We start from the raw sequence: 18,558 nt of genomic DNA on the forward strand, positions 1-18,558 counted from the left end.
TGACTCTCAAGTGCACTTTATTGGGCCCCTGGGCCTTCAAACACAGTCCTCGTCGATCCTGGGGTGCCCCCTCCCCACACTGCCAGCTGCGCTGCAAGGGGCGTGGGTGGAGGAAGCACCTCTGCGGCGGCTCGTCTGCTCTGAAGGGTCTTGGGTGATGCTGGGCCACAGTATTGTGCCTCTCCCCTGCAGCCACCATCCCACCCCCAGTAGCTAGACCCTCCTCGGGGTAGAGAAGTGGGGATGCCTGGGCCTCCAAAGCAGGAAGCTGGCCCCAAGCCAGGTACCAGTTCCTGCCTAAAATGGGCAGGGGGCCATGTGCACAACCCTTCAGGGGCAATGGTGAGGTAGACAGGGTAACACCTGACCCTGCTGCAGAGAGCGCCAGGCCATCCTGGGAGCCAGGCTGGCCCTTTCCAAGCCCAGAGGAGCCAGTGGTTGACGCAGTGAGGTTCAGCCTGCTGAGGCTGGCTGAATGGCCAAGAGGGGCAGCCAGGTCACCAGTCCCGCTCAGCGGGTTCTCGGTAGGGCAGGCCCAAGAACCTGAAGACATCCTTCTCAGTGGGGGTGGGCAGCACCTGGCCAGAGCCCACCTTGTGGCCTTGGGCACTGCGGACCACAGCTGTGCTGAGGGCATGCTCTGACAAGCTCATGCCCTTGGTCTTGGCCAGAGCCCGCATGGAGCGGTTGAAGTGGGCAGAGCCGGTGAAGTAGAGCAGGGCGCAAGCGAGCTCGCTGTAGGGAACGACGATGATGTCCAGTCGTCGGTGCCGCCGCCCTGGCCCCGGGAGCTGGCACACACCCAGGTACTTCTGCTGCTGGCCATTCTCCTCGTGGCTCACCAGGTCATCCGTCAGGAACCCTGGCCCAACACAGGAGGGCGCTGGCAGGGCGGGGAGCCAGGGCCTGGGCTGCCCAGCCCAGGGCCATCTGACCTCCCAGGCCTCTCCTGATTATCCCTGGGTCCTCTGTCCCCAGCTTGTCCATTTATTTGTAGGCTTTTTTCAGGCCTGTGTCCTTTTCTATAGAATATGCATAGTAACTCCTCCCATGGCCCACCCCCACCCGCTACACTGGGGGCATGGAAAGATCCGATGAACCCTTGACTTGCACGACCTCTGGGAGGTGTGAGGAGCTGATTCATCTCTTCCCTGCAGTGGCTCTGGCCCAGGGGAGAGGTGGGTTCTGGTGGAGCAGCCTCCCCTGCTTCCTGACTAGAGATGGGAACTTTGAGGCTCTTTAGCCTGGGGGCCACCTTGCCCCTGCCCACCTGCTCACCTGGGGGTGGGGCTTATACCTTGCTGCCGGAGGCTGTCCAAGAGGCGGCTGAAAATGCCCTGGTGAGAGCGGCCATCTGGGTGGGTGAGCAGCACGTCCATGTCACCACAGGTTGCCTTTCCCCGACGGTATGAACCACATGCCACGCACAGCAGCCCGGGGTTGAGGGCCTGAGCTGCTTTCCGGACCTGGGAGAGGACAGTGAGGAGGGTGAGGGCTGTGGGCCTTCCCTGTCCCAGGAGCCCACACACCCCTTGGGTTCCAAGCCAATCCCTGGATGCAAGGTCCAGCCTGAGAGAGAGAGCTTCAAGGAACAGAAGAGGAGCTCCATCCATCCTGGGGAGCAGTGCCTTGCTGGGACAGAAGAGAAGAAAACGCGCTCACACCACTGGGTGCGGCCTGGGGAGAGATGAGAAGGCCGTGCTCGGACTCTGAGGGAAGCTGTGGCTCTTCCCTCTAGAGCTCTTCAAGAGCAGACAAACATACCTTCTCTGGGGTCTGCCCCAACCCATACACCCAGGTGTGTGAAGCTCCACTGAGTACAGAGGGCCAGGTGCCAAGGAGCCCTCAGCCAGGTCTCAGCAGCCCCAGGTATCTCTGGATTCAGAGCTAAATGCAGAGTGTGTGAGTTGGGGCTTGAAGCCTGACAGGTGGTTGGCAGGGTGCCCCTGGTCCAGGCCTCTGGGGAGACAGAACCCAGAAATATAATTGCATGTGTAGGGAAGGAAAGGAGAGAGCAAAGAGGGAGGGAAATCTGAGCAATGGCCACATCCTTACTTGAAGGAATGGGGCTCGGTGTGGAGGGAGCTGAGGCAGAGGGATCATGGTGCACTGAGTGGATGGGGCTGAGGGAGGTTAAGCCCATTAGTCTCCACACCAGAAACACTGAGGCCTTTCGTATGCGGATAGCTTCCCAGTCTCCACCACAGGACACTGAGATTTCTGGGACCTTGGATACTTCAATTCTCTTGACAGGCAGGCTTTGCTAATCCCCTCAACCCCCTTCTTGAGAGTGTGGGAGGAGGCCTAGGATGAATAATCCCATCAAAACCTCCTAAAGCTGGAGAACTTAAATGGGGAGAGTGGGCCCTTCTGTTCCAGTGGGTTGGGGCTGGAGGCTCGCTGGGGCATTGTCTGTGCCCAGATACCATGGCTGAGTGACAGGTCATCACGGGCACTAAGGCCCAGTGATGGGTGGACAAAGGCGCTTGCCTGTCCATCCCACACCAGCCTCATAGTCATGTGACTGGGAGAAGAGCTGGAGGGTAATTTCAGCTAAGCTGGGCCAGTCTCCAGGGAGTCCTGCCATATTAGAATCATAGCCATAGTGAGCAAACCAGCCCCTAACCTTAATGCCAGCTGAACAAATGATACATCTCACCCTAAATGTACCCTAGTCTCCCTCTAATCTAGGTTTTACACGAATTTAACCCCTAACCCAACTCTAAACCAAACCCTATCTTGGCCAAACCTTATTTCTAGGACAATCATAAATTTTAACTAAAAGCATCCAACACTAAGAAAACTCTACTAATTCAGGTCTAACCTTAACTTGACTCTGGATCTAGCTTTCCTCCAACCTCAAACCTAATCCTACTGGCACTGTGCCTTTACACCAATTCTAACCCAAACCTTGAACCAGCCTTCAGAGGGCTGCAGAAGGTATGTACTTCCGAAAAGAGATATACAACTTTGTGCATTTTTACAGATTGTGGACAGAAAAGAGTCCATGATTTTCATTAGGTTCTCAAAGAAGTTTGTGGGTCAAAAAATGTTAAGAACCTCTGCCCTGATCAATCCTACCCTAGCCCAGTTCAAATCCCAATATCTTCAAGTAGTTCTGACCATAATCCAGCTCTGATCAAGCCCTGACATTAACCCAGTCCTAACACCACCCTAGCACCCAAGCCAGGGCTAACTCTGCCTGACACTGAGACCCCTACCCCACACAGCTAGTGCTGCAGCCCTTCCCTGCCTAAGCCAACGTGCTCTTTGCCCACTAGTTCCAGTCTCTGGCGGCCCACAGCTTCCTCTGCCTGCTGGGCTCCCCCATGAGAGATCAGGAGTTCCTGGCTTTGAGCCGGGCCCTGGCCCTGTAGCAGTGGCCGTCCTCACTGCCCTGGGACACCTGCTCACTGTCTGCTCAATCTCTGCGGCCTCCTCCCTGGGCATGCGGTCTAGGAAGTCATCATAATGCTTCAGGCCAATGGCCTGCTGGGTAGTCAGACAGGCCTGGTTTCGGATGTCTTCTAAGCTCCGGAAACCCTGAAATAAAGAAGCCAGATGGGAAGGCTATGAGGATCCAGAACCAACGAAGAGACAGTGAATAAGCAGACATACAAGGTTTTCATCATCTCTAGACTCCAAGGAAAGCATGAGGCAGGAGCAAGCCCAGGGTCTGTAATCAGTGGGACTTGGGAAAGGCAGGGGCATGGAAGACACACCTCAACCCAGCCCTGCCCCAATCCTAAAACACTCATTCATCATCTCATCAATCTGGGGGTGATTCTGGGCATGGCTGGGTTTGGGAACCACTGTTCTGGATTCTCAGCCCCTAGGTCTGGTCTGCTCAGGAAGGCCCTTGTTTTTCTGGGGGACAGAGAAATATACTTCTTGTCTCTGCCTACACCACAGACAAAGCCTCAAAGATACCAAACAGGGTAGTTCTGAGAGCCAAGAGAGGATCTGCATGGGCCCTGGTCCCTTTGAGAAGTGATCCCTCTCTAGTCTGGGTTCATTCTCATCAAAGCATAGGGCGAGAGAACTGTGGGACAGGAGCTCTAAGATACAGTAAAACTGAAGTGGGGGCTAGGACAGGGTGTGACCTGATGGTACCACATCTGGGCAGTCTTGGTTCCAGCTCCCCAGATGTTGGAGAAGAGCTCTAAGACAGGCACGCTTTCGCTGATGTGGTCCAGCTTCCGCAGATGCCCACTCTCCAGGATCTCGACAATCTTCTCAGCCATCCGCTTTCCAATCCCAGGGATACCAAAGGCCTCCTAGAGAAAGAGGAGGCAGAGGCAGGAAGGAAAGGTGAGAAGGAAGGAAAGGTGAGAAGAAAGGAAAGGTGAGAAGATGAGAGGAGCAGATTCAGCAGTGGGGAAACTGACTCCTTTAGCAGATGTCTTGAGTGAAAGCCAGTCTGGTTGGTGGGCAACTGATAGCTGTGTAAAGCTTGGGCACAGCTGAAGATGAGAAGTGTGGCTGGAGTGGGCTGGGTAACTTGTCTGCTGGTTCCCAGAGGATGGAGCTCAGCACAGGGAGCAGAGGAAGGGCAGCGGGGATGACACTGGGCAGCGTCACCACAGCAGGGGGGCCAGCATGAGGCTTTACCCTGTGTCGGGTCCTGCACTACATGGGTCATCCCTTTGAGTCCTCACGGGAACACTGTGTTTGTTACTATTCTTAGTCCCTTTTTACTCATGAGGAGAGTGATGCTCAGAGGATTTGAATAACTGGCTTAAAGTCAGGCAGTTAGTGAATAATGGGAACCAGAATTTAAACCCTGGCCTGTTGATCTTCAGAGACTCAACTTTTAAGCAACTTTTTTATTACGGAAAAACTCAAAAGTAAAAGAGTATACTGAACCCACAGACCCAACACCCAGCTTTTATAATTATCAAGATTTTTGCCAAGCTGCTTTCATTAATCTCCCTGTTTTTTTCTTTTGTGAAAGTCCCAGACATCAGAAAATGTTAAGCCCTCCACCTGACCCCCACTACAGAAGACCCCCACACAGCCCCCCACATGTCCTCCCCTGGCCCCCAGGTACCTGGTAGGAGGTAACGGGCTTGTGGAAGCTCTTCAGGGCATTGATGGCCTTGGCATAGCCCAGGGCCCTCCACTTGTCTCCCTGAACGCTGTAGGCTTTGGCCAGTACTTCCAGCTTCTCTGTGATATGGGGGTTGTGGTTGATCGCCTTCTGGCTTGAAGGCTGTGCACAGACCCACTTATCCAGGCCCTTGGGGGCTGGGCTAGGCTCACCATCTCCCTCAAAGGGGGTGGGGTAGCGGCCACTGATCAGGGCTTCCAGATCAGCAGCGCTAACCTGGGTCTCTTCCCCATCGCTGCTTTCACCATCAGAGCTGGTCTTGAGATAGGGAAGAAGAGACAGTAAGTTCATGCCGCCCATGAGGAGGGCTCCTTCGAGGTGGGGGCTAAGTTTCCTAGTCAGACCCAAGTATGATGCTGGGTTTTCTGCAACAGACCTGGATCTCCTTAAGTGTGGGGTCGTGTTCCACCTGGCTTCCCCTAGTGCCCAGCCCTAGGATCCCCAGTGAAATGTGGTAGATAGGCAAATACAGGAGTGATGAATGCTGGGAAGAATTAAAAGACTTCTCAATAAAGACAGCCCTCCTCTCTCAGGGGCCTGGAACTTTCTGAACACCAGGCCCTCCCTGTTTCTGTGACCTAGTTCCCAGGAGAAGGGAGCCGTGGGGGCTGGGAGACTCCTGACCTGGGCTTGGATGCTTGCAACCGCATCTGCCCTCCAGGAAGGAGATACAGGTCTGGTGGGAGGTTGGGAAGGAGACAGGGCTGTCCTGGGCTGAGCCTCACTGGCTCCAGGAGGCGTAAAAGAGACTTGGTCTGCCTTGCTGAGCTGTGCTTGATCCAGGTACCTGCAGGATGGTGATGGCAGGTTAAGACACCAGAGTCTCACCCCATATCTGTTTCCAATCCTTCTCGACTCTGAAATCTTTTTTTTAATGTGTCTAATTAAGACAATGAGAGTTTAATAGCTCAAGAAAACATTTGAGGAAAGACTTGGACCAGCCCACCTCTTGGGAGTGAAGATGCCGAATCCTGCTGTGTCCACCAGCCTTCTCTCCTGTAGGCACGAGCTCAGCCAGGCTGACTTCACCAGCTGAGCACCTGGGGGCAGCTGGGGCAGTCTAAGGAGGCGGAGGGCTCGCTCACAGTCCATGCCTTCATCCACCACAATGTGAGTGACCCCTGGGGCCTGAGCAGGGCATATCTGGCCACCATGCTGGACAATCTGATTCTCAAAGAGTTCTGCCCGGGCTCTCCCAATGCCGGTGGGCAGAACATGCACCCGCACGGAGCTCAGCCACTCTGTGGAGGGGGCATCCAGACGCCTGCTGTCATACTCAGACATGATGCAAATGAACCCTTCACAGTCCCCTTCCCCCAGTCATTTTCCTCCCCCCTGCCTTCTGGGCATTCCACCACAGTATACAGTTAATTTCCTCACGGGCCATCGCCTGATGTAACAGGCAGATTCTGATACGTCCTGTTCCCTGATGGAACCTAGAACTGTGTCTGGCACATTGCAGGGAGCCTATAAATCACTTCATTTGATCATTTATTCTTTCAACACATATTAATAGACACTTATTATGTATCAGGCACAAGGCACATGCTTTGCTACTACAGGCCTCACAGTCTAATATATTCCCCTCTCCCAACCCAGCCTACCATGTAAGTTTTTGCCATCTATTTGTCACTTTGGCTGCAAAATAGCATAACTCTGGGGACCTGAGAAGGATCACCTCCCCTCACCAGCAGGCAGCTTCCTAGAGGAAAGGATTCTATTGGTCATTTCCTTAGGGACCAGGGAGTATTTTCTGATTTATGGAGGCCTTGGCGTGTGGTAGAAGATGAAACAGCAAGTCACCTGTCGAAGACTGGGGACCAAGTTTAGGACAAGAGAGGTACAAACAAACCTGCAGGCTCTGGGTGGGCAGAGTTAGCTGTAATATCTGATTCTGGGCATGAAAGATGTAAGAAGCCTGAGGCTCAAGCACATGAGGGCCCTGAGGGTGGGTCCACTCACCTCCTGCTGCTTCTCTGTCTTCCCTCTTGGGAATCTTGGCAAGAGTTTTTGATGATGGATTGGTGTGAATTTTCTTCCGCTTGGGAAATGCCTTCAAGATGCCCTTGGGGTCCATTGAGGTATGGCTGGACCCTAGCCTTTCTGTTGGAAGGTTGATCAGGGCAGTTGTCATGTGCAACCCAGACTTGGGGCTCCCCAACCCCTCTATGAAGGTGGGGTCTCTACTGACAACAGTTTGGGGACAGTAGCCAAGTTCCCAGGAGTCTCACAAAACCCAACTAAACTTGGCTTAGCCCAGCTCAACACATGGACAAAGGAGCCTGGTAGGCTACAGTCCATAGGGCCACAAAGAGTCAGACACTACTGAAGTGACTTAGCATGCACAATCACCAGTCTTTCAGAATACTGGGGAAAATAAGAAGAGTGGAAATATCCAGGGAACTTTTGAAGGGGGAACAAATGACATCATGGGCTTCCCTGGTGGCTCAGATGGTAAAGAATCTGCCTGCAATGTGGGAGACGGGAGTTTGATCCTCGGGTCCGGAAGATCCCCAGAAGGGAATGGCTATCCACTTGCCCTGAGAATTCCATGGGCAGAAAAGCCTGATGGGCTACAGTCCATGGGGTCCAAGGAGTCAGACAGGACTCAGCGACTCCCACTTTCACTTTCAAAGGGTATCATTCCTCAGGGGGCTGCTTTGAAGATTAACTGTGCAGTATCTGCACCTGCTGCATTCCACTTCCAAAAAGCTTTACGAAAATGGGATACCAGACTAGGAACAGGCTCCATCTTTAGGAAGGACTTGTGCTTCCAGAGGGAGTGGGGATTGGTGGTGGGGGCGAAGGGGAACCTGTTTATCTTTCTCTACCCGCATCACAAGCCCGCAGAGGAAAACGGGGAGGGTCGGGGTGGCTGGTGGAGTTTAGGGAGCCGGGGTGGGGAACGCCCTGCACCTGCTCTGGTCTTGGACCTCTCGGCACCGGAACGCGCAGGCCCGCAGCTGCGGGGAGACGCACGACTGCAGCAGGTGTGGGGCGCCTTCCGGGACTGGGGAGTCTTGGCCTCACAGCTGGGGGTGGAGAAGACGCTGGCAGGTGTGAGGCACCCGCCGCGTACCGCAGCTGCCGCGCGCCAGGGACTCCCGGGGTGGGGCTAGGGGAGCGCTGGACTGTCCGGATCCTGTCCTGAGGATTCCTCCCCACTCCCCAGATTTGGTACAGAATAGGGTCAACTCCGGACCCGACGGGTCACCGGGGATGGACAGGCATAAACTACTTACCAGAGCAGCCAATGAGAGCAGACGGAGGGCGCGGGGTTCGCGGGGTGGGAACAGGCCAATGCCCAGAATATCTTCCGGGTCATCCGGAAGTGTCCCTAGGCGGAACGGTTGCCATGGCAGTGGCCAGGTACGCGGCTCGTTGGAGGGAAGATGGCGGTCACCGGCTGGCTGGAGAGTCTGCGGGCGGCAGAGAAGACGGCGCTGCTGCAAGACGGTAACTCGAGGCCCCCCACCCCGCCACTCCCATCCGCGAGCACCTTGTTCCTTTCCACCAGGGTCCAGCCCTCCGCGCTGGCGCCCCCGGGACGGGCCCAGCCCGGAGGGTAAGGCTGGAAGGTCGCAGCCTCCTGCCAGGGCAAGTTCTGCATTTGCAGATGAAGAAACCGAGGCTCATATAGATGAGGCGACTGGAACACCCTTCTCTGAACACCCCTAGTTTCCTCCACACTACCTCGCTCCTCTCTGCGTTCTGTTAGTAATAAATAATTCTTTTCATGTTCACTATGTCATTTGCTCTTCACCGCAGTCCCGAGAGGCTGTTTTCCACTCTGTTTTACAGAAGAGGAAACTGAAATCCAAGATTTTAGGTCGGCCGCAGCTCCCCCAGTCAGTGGTAAAAGTGGATCTTGACCTGGGATCCCGTGAACCCCAGTCTGGAAATGTGTCATAGAGACGCAGGACACCTGCGCTGTAGTTAGGACTTTGCCTTTAATTTAGCGTGGGCTCCCCAGTCGGCCTCTTATATTTGAACCTCACTTTCCTCATCTGTAAAATGAGGTGAATTGATTATCTCTGTTATCTCTGAGGTCCTTTGCACTTATGTTTGTAAGTGAACTTCTACATGTTCCTTGGGACTTTAAAGGAGACAAAGCAACGCTTCCCGCCCCACCCCATCCCCTCCCCCGCCACTTCCCCCATTCCTGCTGGTTCTGGAAGAGGTAGACACAGGGGTATGGAATTCTGACTTTCTAACACCCTAGGATTGGCCAGTGCTTGACGGTCCCTTCCTGGACCCACTTGGCAGCCAGAATGAATTCGGTCTGAATTCCTTGTAGCTTTCAGGAAACTGGCAGGGACTGAAATCCACAGGTAGAGGCCAGTCAAGAAAGCTTGGAAAGTGAAATCAGCTGGTCATTTGCTCATTTATTCAGGCAGCATTTAGGGATGCTTTTACTGTGTGTCAAGTTGTGTGCTAGAGCAGATAGAAAAAGACATGTCTCAGGAGTTCCCATAGTGGTCAAGAAAAAAAAAGGTAAATAAATGAGAGTGTATGTGTTAAGTAGAAGTTGGACTTTTCTATAGAATGCCATGAGAGCACAGAGGTGGAAATGATTCTTTCAGGAAAATCTGACAGAACAGGTGATGTTCATGGGCCCTAAAGGATAGATAGGTGTTTGCTAAGTGGAGAAGAGGGGATAGTTATTCCACCAAGAGTAACACACATGTGAAGACGCAGAGGTGTTAAAGTGTGTGGATGATTTCTAAGGGCATAACAAAACATTTAGTGAGGCTGAAGCCTTTACCCAGTCAGTCCTAATATCTACCTACACTCTGTCAGGTCCTGGGTGCTAGGATGCAAGAGTGAATAAAAGGTCCCTTTTCTCAAGGAGTGTTAAGGGGAAGTGGTAGAACATGAAAAGAAATTGCAGAGAAATTGGAGTTGTGATGGATCTCCTTTGCCAAAGTAAAGATTTTGAACATTATCTCATAGGACGGTGAGATTTGTTTTTATTGTAATTAGTATATAACATATAGTCACCATTTTAGCCTTTTTTAAGTGTAGTTTTGTGGCATTAAGTATATTCACATGGTTGTGCCCCCATTGCCACTGCTGCTAAGTCACTTCAGTCGTGTCCGACTCTGTGTGACCCCATAGATGGCAGCCCACCAGGCTCCCCCATCCCTGGGACTATCCATCTCCAAAACGTTCATCTTCAGCTGCAACTCCATACCCATTAACTACTAACTCCTCAGCTGAAACTCTGTATCCATTAAACACTACTCCTCAGTCTCCTTATCTTCGGCCCTTGGCAATCACCATTCTACTTTCTATCTTCATGAGTTTGGTTACAGCACGGACCTCATATAAGTGGAGTATACGATATTCGTTGTTTTGTGACTGGCTTATTTCACTTAGCATAATGTCTTCAAAATTCATCCATGTTGTTGCATGTGGAAATGAGGAAATGTCATTTGTTGCATGAGGAAATTTTGACTTCCTCCCTTTTTAAAGCTGAATAACATTCTTCCATTGTATGTATGAATATACCACATTTTGTTTATCCACTGGTATGTCAGTGGACACTTGAGTTGCTTCCACTTCTTAAAAAATTAATTTTATTAATTTTTATTAGAGTATAGTTGCTTAACAATGTTGTATTTGTATCTGCTGTACAGCAAAGTGGAATCAGCTATACATATATTCCCTCGCTTTTGGATTTCCTTCCCATTTAGGTCACCACAGAGCATTCTGTAGAGTTCCCTGTGCTATACAGTAGGTTTTCATTAGTTATCTATTTTTGCATAGTATCAGTAATATATACATGTCAATTCTAATCGCCCAATTCCTCCCCAGTCCCCCCTTGATATCCATACATTTGTTCCCTATGTCTGTGTCTCTACTTCTGCTTTGCAAAAGCATGTGTGTATGCTTAGTTGCTCAGTTGTGTCCAACTCTTTGCAACCCCATGGACTATAGCCCACCAAGCTCCTCTGTCCATGGAATTTTTCAGGCCAGAATGCTGGAGTGGGTTGCCATTTTCTCCTCCCAGGGATCTTCCAAACCCAAGGATTGAACTGGTGTCTTCTATGTTAGCAAGTGGATTCTTTACCACTGATTCGCATGGGAAGCCCTGCTTTGCAAATAAGATCATCTATACCATTTTTCGATATTCCACATATATGCATTAATATACATATTTTTTCTTTCTAACTTCACTCTGTATGACAGTCTCTAGCTCCATCCATGTCTCTGTAAATGACTCAATTGTGTTCCTTTTTGTGGTTAATATTCCAATGTATATATGTTCCATATATGTTAAAAAAAAAAACAAAAAAAAAAACCTTTGAAACTATTTATTTTGGACTGTGCTGGGTCTTTGCTGCTGCGCGTGGGATTTCTCTGTTGATAGTTAGACGATCGTGGGTGGCTCTCTAGTTGCGGTGCACAGGCTTCTCCTTGCCTAGATTCTGTTGTGGAGTGCAGGCTCTAGCGCCCTCAGGCTTCTTTAGTTGCTGCACGAGCTTAGTTGCTTTGCGATAGTGTGGAATCTTCCCAGATCAGGGATCGAACTCGTGTCCCCTGCGTTGGCAGGCAGATTCTTAATCACTGGACCACCAATGACGCCCCTGTGCCACATCTTTATCCATTCCTCTGTTGATGGACATTTAGGTTGCTTCCATGTACTGGCTGTTGTAAACAGTGCTGCAATGAACATTGGAGTACATGTGTCTTTTTGAATTACAGTTTTTTCCGGGTATGTGCCCAGTAATGGGATTGCTGGGTCATATCGTAGTTCTGTTTTTAGTTTTTTAAGGAACCTCCATACTGTTCTCCTTAGTGACTGTATCAGTTTACATTCCCGCCAACAGTGCATGAAGTGAAAAGTGAAAGTGAAGTCGCTCAGTCGTGTGCGACTCTTTGTGACCCTGTGGACTGTAACCTACCAGGCTCCTCCGTCCATGGGATTCTCCAGGCAAGAATACTGGAGTGGGTTGCCATTTCCTTCTCCAGGGGATCTTCCCGACCCAGGAATTGTACTCGGGTCTCCTGGCTTGCAGGCAGTCAGTCGCTTTAACCTCTGAGCCACCAACAGTGCATGAGGGTTCCCTTTTCTCTACACCCTCTCCAGCATTTATTGTTTGATGATGGCCATTATGACTGGTGTGAGGTGATATCTTATTGTAGCTTTGATTTGCATTTCTCTCATAGTTATGTTGAGTGTGTTTGTTGGCCATCTATGTGCCTTCTTTGGATCAATGTCTATTCAGGGCTTCCGTCCATTTTTTGATTGGGTTGTTTTTTTGCTATTGAGCTGCATGAGTTGCTTATATATTTTGGAGTTATTTTGTCAGTCACTTCATTTGCAAATGTTAATATTTTCGCCCATTCTGAGGGTTGTCTTTTCATCTTGTTTATGGTTTCCTTTTCTGTGCAAAAGCTTTTAAGTTTAATTGGGTCTTTTTGTTTTTATTTATTTCTGTTTTTGCTTTTGTTTTTATTCTTATTACTCAAGGAAGTGGGTTACTTCTGCTTTTTTTTTTAAACCGTAAATAACCACTGCTGTGAACACAGATGTGCAAGTATCTATTCTAGCCCCCGCCTTTCACTTCCTTTGGTCGAAGGACAGTGTTCAAACAAATACTTCATCAACCAGGATTTTGGTAAGTTTTTTTGTTAGTGATATCACAAAACAACATTGTTAGTTTTTTCTCTCCCTAATCAAAACCTAAAAAAGAAAACAAAAAACCCTAATGTGTGAATATGCCTTGTTAAACCACTCCTGGAGATCTGCCCTCCTGATGTGTATGTGAGTGGGCAGAGGATGTGGCTGTCTGCCCACCAAGAATCACTTCTCTTGATAACGAGAACCCAGTACACTTTTTCATAAATCATTATTTTTTCAAATTGTTAATTTATTCAATGATTGCTATTCCTGGTAATCCCATTATTTGCAGGAGGTGGACATCAGTATGTTAACAAGTTTTTTAGAAAATTAAAACCAGAAAAAAGTAAAGAGTACATTGTATGTGAGGTCAGTGTTTTATGAGGCTTGATATGATATATACAACACATAGACACATACGTATAGACACACACAAATACACATATGATAGATTACATATATACTGGATTGTGATCTATATCTTATTTCTTACCCTAGGTCCCATTCAGAAAGTTTGACAATCATTGGTCTAGAGAAACTGACTCTTTGTGGGCTATGTGGTATCTTTCATAAATAATTTATTTTCATTGTGGAAATATGAAAAATAAATAAACAAGTCGCCCATAATCCTCCCATGTGGCGATAATAACAATTGACATTTTAATACAGAAACATCCGTATTTTTTCCATGCATACAAGCTCACACACATATATTTTTTCTTTCACCAAAATATCATAGTAATATACTTAAATTTTTTTATATTCACATACATGAGTACATTTAAAACTGACTGAGCTATGAGGGAAGCCCTAAATATGTATTAGAATAAAGTATAGATGAATATTATGATCTTGGGTAAGGGAGGATAGTCTAAGCACAACTTCTGGATAATAACCACAAAGGAAAAAATAATTGACTATATAAAAAGTAAACATTTGTTTGAGAAAATCTGCTTTAAACAAAAAGGCAATTAAAACTGAGACTATTTGCAACATGTGTGGCATGTGCTAACTATATACAAAGCTCAATCAGATTAGTAAGAAAAAGATGAATACTGAAATAAAATAGGCTAAGGCCTAAACATGTAATTCACTAGAAATATGAGCAATAAACCCTTAGAATACTGTTCATCCTTATAACCTTAAAGCCATACAGATACCCTAGTATGGTTATTAGAGCCTCGACTTTGGCCTCAAGTGAGTTTAAGCTCAGGTTATCATTTCCTAGCTTTATGACCTTGAACCAGTTACATGATCTTTAGGCCTCAATTTTCTTTATTTGTGAAAGACAAGTACTGGAGGCACAGAGGATTATTGTGAGAATTAAATGCAATAAAGTATGTAAAGCGCCTGGCCCATAGTGAGCGCTGCGTCCTGCTGCACTGACGACCAGGCTCCAGGGAAGAAGAGGGTCAGGCCCGACGCCCTCAGCTACTCACAGGCAGCGCCTTGTACCCGCCTCCTGACAGGACAGCCTCTGCCAGCTCTGTGAGCCAAACAAATGATTAAGGGTGGTGTAACCTAGGGGCCTATGGAGAGGCCCTGCAAATTTGGGGGTGAGTGTCTCCAGAGTACAAATTCGGAATGACGCGAAGAACAAGGTCTTGGGGAGTGAATGGACAGCAAAAGGCTTGGTAGATTGGATGCAGTTGCAAGTATTGGCTAGTGGCTCCTTCAGCTGATTAAGGGCCTTGGGGCTCTATTCATCAGGGACATGCTGGGTACTGATTGCTGGGCATTGGCACTGTCTCACTAAGGAGCCTACCTGTCTGTTTACCTGTCTGTAAAAATGGGAAATTATCTAACCACTTTTAAGAAGATGCTTAGGATTATACTACTGAGATGGAAGAGTTGGTCTCAGAGATGCCCTTGAATTCTTTCCTTTTTTTTTCCTTTGAACATACGTTACTTTTGTTTTAGTATGAAATTGTTTTAACATTTGTTTTCTTTTAAATTTTTATTGGAGTGTAGTTGCTTTACATTGTTGTATTAGTTTCTGCTGTACAGCAAAATGAATCAGCTACCTATATCTCCACTGTTTTGGATTTCCTTCCCATTTAGGTCACCACAAAGCACTGAGTAGAGTTCTCTGTGCTATACAATAGATTCTCATTAGTTATCTATTTTATACATAGTATCAATAATTTATATATGTCAATTCCGATCTCCTAGTTCATCTCATCCCCACTTCCCCTTGGTATCCATATGTTTGTTCTCTATGTCTATGTCTCTATTTCTGCTTTGTAAATAAGAATCAATTTTTTCAGATTACACATATATGTGTTAATATGCGGTATTTATTTTTTCTTAATTCTGATTGCAGTCTGTATGACATACTCTATGTCTGTCTAGGCCACTACAAATGACCCAATTTCATTACTTTTTATGATTAATATTCCACATCTTCTTTATCCATTTCTTCTCTTTCAATGAAAGATGAAGTGATGTTCTTTCATTCTTTCAATCAATATTTAGCTGAGCTCTTAAAATATGCCAAGTACTATGCTTAGTGTTTGGGAAACCATAGATAGAGGGGATAAAATCCCTCTCATCTTAGTAAAGAGACAGGCACTAACCATCCAGAATTCACACAGATGTAAAACCATAACCAAGGGAAATGCCATAGGGAGAATACGTGGGCGCTCCTGTCAGGTGCCATGTGATAGGAATAGCGCAGAGATGTGCAGAAGAAGGCGGAGTGAGGGGCACAGCTGGAGGGAGTTGTTGGTTGGGAAACCCAGTTCAGTAATCTGAGCACATAGACTTGGTTTTAGGAACTAGGGAGAGAAAGGTAAATATGATATCATTCTTGAAACAGATACTTTTAAAAGTATCATACTAGGTGATAAACACTCCACTGTGGACATGAATAAAGCACCAGGAAGGCATAAAGAAATAAGTGATGAATTTTGCCAAGGTGGCTAGGAGTGATAGTTTTAGGAAGACTTCCCAGTAGAAGTGACATTTCAGTTGGATTTTGAAGGGCAAGGAGGAGTTCAACAGTTGGGAAGAGTGGCTCAGACAGTAAAGAATCTGCCTGCAATGCTGGAGACCCAGGTTCAATCCCTGGTTCAGGACAATCCCCTGGAGAAGGGAATGTCTACCCATTCCAGTATTCTTGCCTGGAGAATTCAAGTCCATGGGATCACAAAGAATCAGACATGACTAAGCAACTAACACTTTTTTAGAGCTATTGCTCGTAGAATAATCAGCAGAACAAAGACATGTTCAGGGAAAGCAAATGAGTCCCAGGACTTGTCTTAAAGTAATGGTGGGTGATGGTTGTCAAGGAGCTCGTGGGAGGCTCTGGGAAGATTTTTAAATGCCCATGGCTGTTAGTGTTTCCCAGGCAGATCTCTGGATCTGAAGGCCCACGGCAAGGGGAGGCCCGGGGTAAGGCCCTCTTTCGCTTTGTGCCCAGGGAGAAGAAAGGCACACTATTTGTTCCCCGATGGGAAGGAAATGGCCGAAGAGTATGATGAGAAGACGAACGAACTACTTGGTAAGTGACAGGGGCCCCCGGTGGGCCTTAGGAACACTTGGGGTGACCTGAGCACAGGTAAACAGGCCTAGCTGAGGCTTCGAGGAGAAGCTCAGCAGTACATGTGGGAACTTGGCGAGACTGAGGCCCTTGAGGCAAAATTGTTCCTGAGAATAACCCGAGGTCAGGGCCGGACACCAGAGATGCAATGGGCGTCCACTTGACCAGTGAACCTCACTCCACCCCCAGGCAAATGAGAGAGTTAACTCTTCTAAGGTGTGATTGGGGGTATAGAGAAACCACTGGGAAAATCTTCACAGAGAAGGTAAAATTGGAAATAAGCCTTGTGGGCTAAGTCATGGTGAAGGCAGCTTTCCCTGCACTTTTTTGGCTTAATTTTTGTTTTGTTTTCTGAAACCACATCAGGACAAGCAAGAATCAGAGGCAGCAGCTTCTGACCTTGCCTCAGAGGCAGCTCTGTTAAATATGCCCCTTGTCTTGGAGAATGTCTGAATCAAAGGGAGGAGGAAGGAGAAATGGTGATTTTGCGGCATCATCACTTTCATTCCTGCAGCCCTTTTCCCTTTTCGTCTAAGAATAAGCTCATAAATAGAGGCTCCAGCTCAGATTTCTGGAAATTATTTGATTTGCTCATTCTCTGTTCTCAGGTATGCATATCAGCATTAACTGACTTCCCGAAGCTAGGTGGCTGGTTCTTTGACCCAGGGCCTGAGGCTGTCAGCAGTGGGAGTTGGTCTCTTTATTAAGTTTCACCTGAAATGCTAAGACCAATGATGGAATCATGGGCTGGGTTATTTTCTTGTCATTATTCTTGACTTTAATTTCTTCCTGGGCCTGATGGACAGGTAGTACTGTTGAGGGAATTTCTTTTTCCCTTTTTCTGACAGCTCATAAATGTCTAAAACTGACAACATGGATCACATGGGTTTGCATTCTCTTCGTCTCCAGTCTTAAAACGTGTGTCCTGCGCATGCTCAGCCGCAAAGTGAAGTGTTGATCCTTCCTTATTATGAGCTGCTTCAGTTCCAGTCCCAATTGGTTTAATATGGTGCTATTAAAAAATCTTGATGTGTTTAGCATATGACACTGATTTGGTGGAAACCAATTCAGTAGTAATATCCTCACAATGCATTGTAATTTATAGCACTCCCAGGGGGTGACAGCCTTGGAATGCCTAACGGGGTGAGCTTATGAAAGCAGAGGTCACGTGGGCTGACCAGCACCATCACCAGGCCAGGGACTCGCCACAGCTCCTCTCGCTGAGCCCCCAGGGGCACTGTCTTCTCACAGAGCGAATAATGCAGCTATTGCTGCTGTGGCTATAAAAACAAACAAGTAAACCCCAAGGCCTCTTAGTTGTGCTTGGACACAAACTTGAAATGAAGAACAAGCCCAGGTTACTTCATTGGTAACATCCCACGTGAACCTGTCACTTTCCCTCGTGGCAGGTCAAGACTAGACAGTGGCCTCCCAACTCCTTTTTCTTAAAAGCAGAAATGGAGGTTCATAGGAGAATTTTGTTTGAAAAAGTCTACCGAAGGATAAGTAATACTGTGCCTTTTATTGGGCACCATGCTAAGTGCTTTACACCACCCAGCCCCGTCACAGCCCAGCGTGGTAGGTAGGTGCTGCTGCATTAATTTTACAGTCAGGAAAACTGCAAGTTGCAAGAGCTTAAGCACCTTGCTCAGAAGCACATAGCTGGTTAGTTACAGGGCTTGGGTTTAAGCCTAGGTCTGTGTGATGAAGAGCCCGTGCTTTTAATCCACAACAACATACTGTTGGAAGTTGAGAATATTTAATCCTGTTTTGTTTTTTTAACTAAATTTTGTTCTCCTCAGAATGGCCCAAGGAGAGACTGGTGGGAGCAGGACAGAGGGGAACACTCCACTCAAACCACTGGGCCCTTTGAACAGCTGACCCTTTTCTTATTCATCTCCAACCACCCCACCCCATGCCTGCCAGCTTGCAAAATACTGTTTGTTTTTAATTTTTAAGTATAAATAATCCCAGGGCCTGAACTGACTTTCACTTGTGCATTCGTTGAAGCAAAATATGGACAGGGTTTTTGTGGCTGTAAATGGGAATGGTTTCCATTTTTTATTTTTTTCCAGCTAATTATACAAATTGGATAATTGGTCAAACTGGTTTTCTGTCTGAAAAACCCAGAAAGTAATTTATAGAGAGAATTACCAGTAGTGCATCCGTCTGGGTCAGAGCCCTTCCAGTCGGTGTTAATAACCATAGTAGTGTCATATTTTTTTTCCTGCCCGCTCAATGCTATTCATCCCCACCCCCCACAATGAATGCTGTATGTGT

The 18,558-nt window shown here is 47.9% G+C and overlaps 2 protein-coding genes across 6 annotated transcripts in view; one reads left to right on the forward strand and one right to left on the reverse strand.

The window, feature by feature from the left end:
- On the reverse strand, window positions 1-8,499 carry POLL (DNA polymerase lambda). Of its 3 annotated transcripts, none has more exons than XM_055560958.1 (9): window positions 8,353-8,499; window positions 7,073-7,213; window positions 6,057-6,351; window positions 5,735-5,897; window positions 5,051-5,368; window positions 4,104-4,277; window positions 3,415-3,543; window positions 1,298-1,466; window positions 1-862 (listed from the first exon to the last, which is right to left on the reverse strand). In XM_055560958.1, exons 2-9 carry the CDS (start codon window positions 7,185-7,187, stop codon window positions 498-500), a joined length of 1,728 nt encoding a protein of 575 aa, XP_055416933.1. In that variant the 5' UTR covers window positions 7,188-7,213; window positions 8,353-8,499; the 3' UTR covers window positions 1-497. The 3 variants fall into 3 exon arrangements, with proteins under 3 accessions (XP_055416933.1, XP_055416932.1, XP_055416934.1); XM_055560957.1 differs by lacking the exon at window positions 8,353-8,499 and adding an exon at window positions 8,027-8,323; XM_055560959.1 differs by lacking the exons at window positions 6,057-6,351; window positions 8,353-8,499 and adding an exon at window positions 8,027-8,323 and having other exon boundaries at window positions 5,051-5,363.
- The window catches only part of DPCD (deleted in primary ciliary dyskinesia homolog (mouse)), a 22,014-nt gene continuing 11,899 nt past the window's right edge, over window positions 8,444-18,558 (forward strand). Inside the window, exons 1-2 of one of the 3 annotated variants that reach the window (XM_055560961.1) lie at window positions 8,444-8,566; window positions 16,159-16,239. In XM_055560961.1, the coding sequence (XP_055416936.1) occupies window positions 8,503-8,566; window positions 16,159-16,239 (145 nt within the window). In that variant the 5' untranslated portion in view covers window positions 8,444-8,502. Of the gene's footprint in view, window positions 8,567-9,501; window positions 9,605-16,158; window positions 16,240-18,558 lie in introns of those variants that run through there. The other 2 variants (XM_055560960.1, XM_055560962.1) reach the window with 2 other exon arrangements.

This window comes from Bubalus kerabau, chromosome 22 (assembly GCF_029407905.1).
Source record: "Bubalus kerabau isolate K-KA32 ecotype Philippines breed swamp buffalo chromosome 22, PCC_UOA_SB_1v2, whole genome shotgun sequence".
Taxonomy (NCBI): Eukaryota; Metazoa; Chordata; class Mammalia; order Artiodactyla; family Bovidae; genus Bubalus; species Bubalus kerabau.

Bases quoted from the DNA above. Each gene is read 5' to 3' on its own strand.
- POLL (XM_055560958.1), bottom strand. From the start codon at position 7,187: ATGGACCCCAAGGGCATCTTGAAGGCATTTCCCAAGCGGAAGAAAATT. The intron at 5,898-6,056 runs GTGGGCTGGTCC...ACCATCCTGCAG, and splicing joins GGCATCTTCACTCCCAAGAG to GTACCTGGATCAAGCACAGC. The intron at 3,544-4,103 runs GTCACACCCTGT...TCTTTATTTCAG, and splicing joins CCCAGATGTGGTACCATCAG to GGTTTCCGGAGCTTAGAAGA.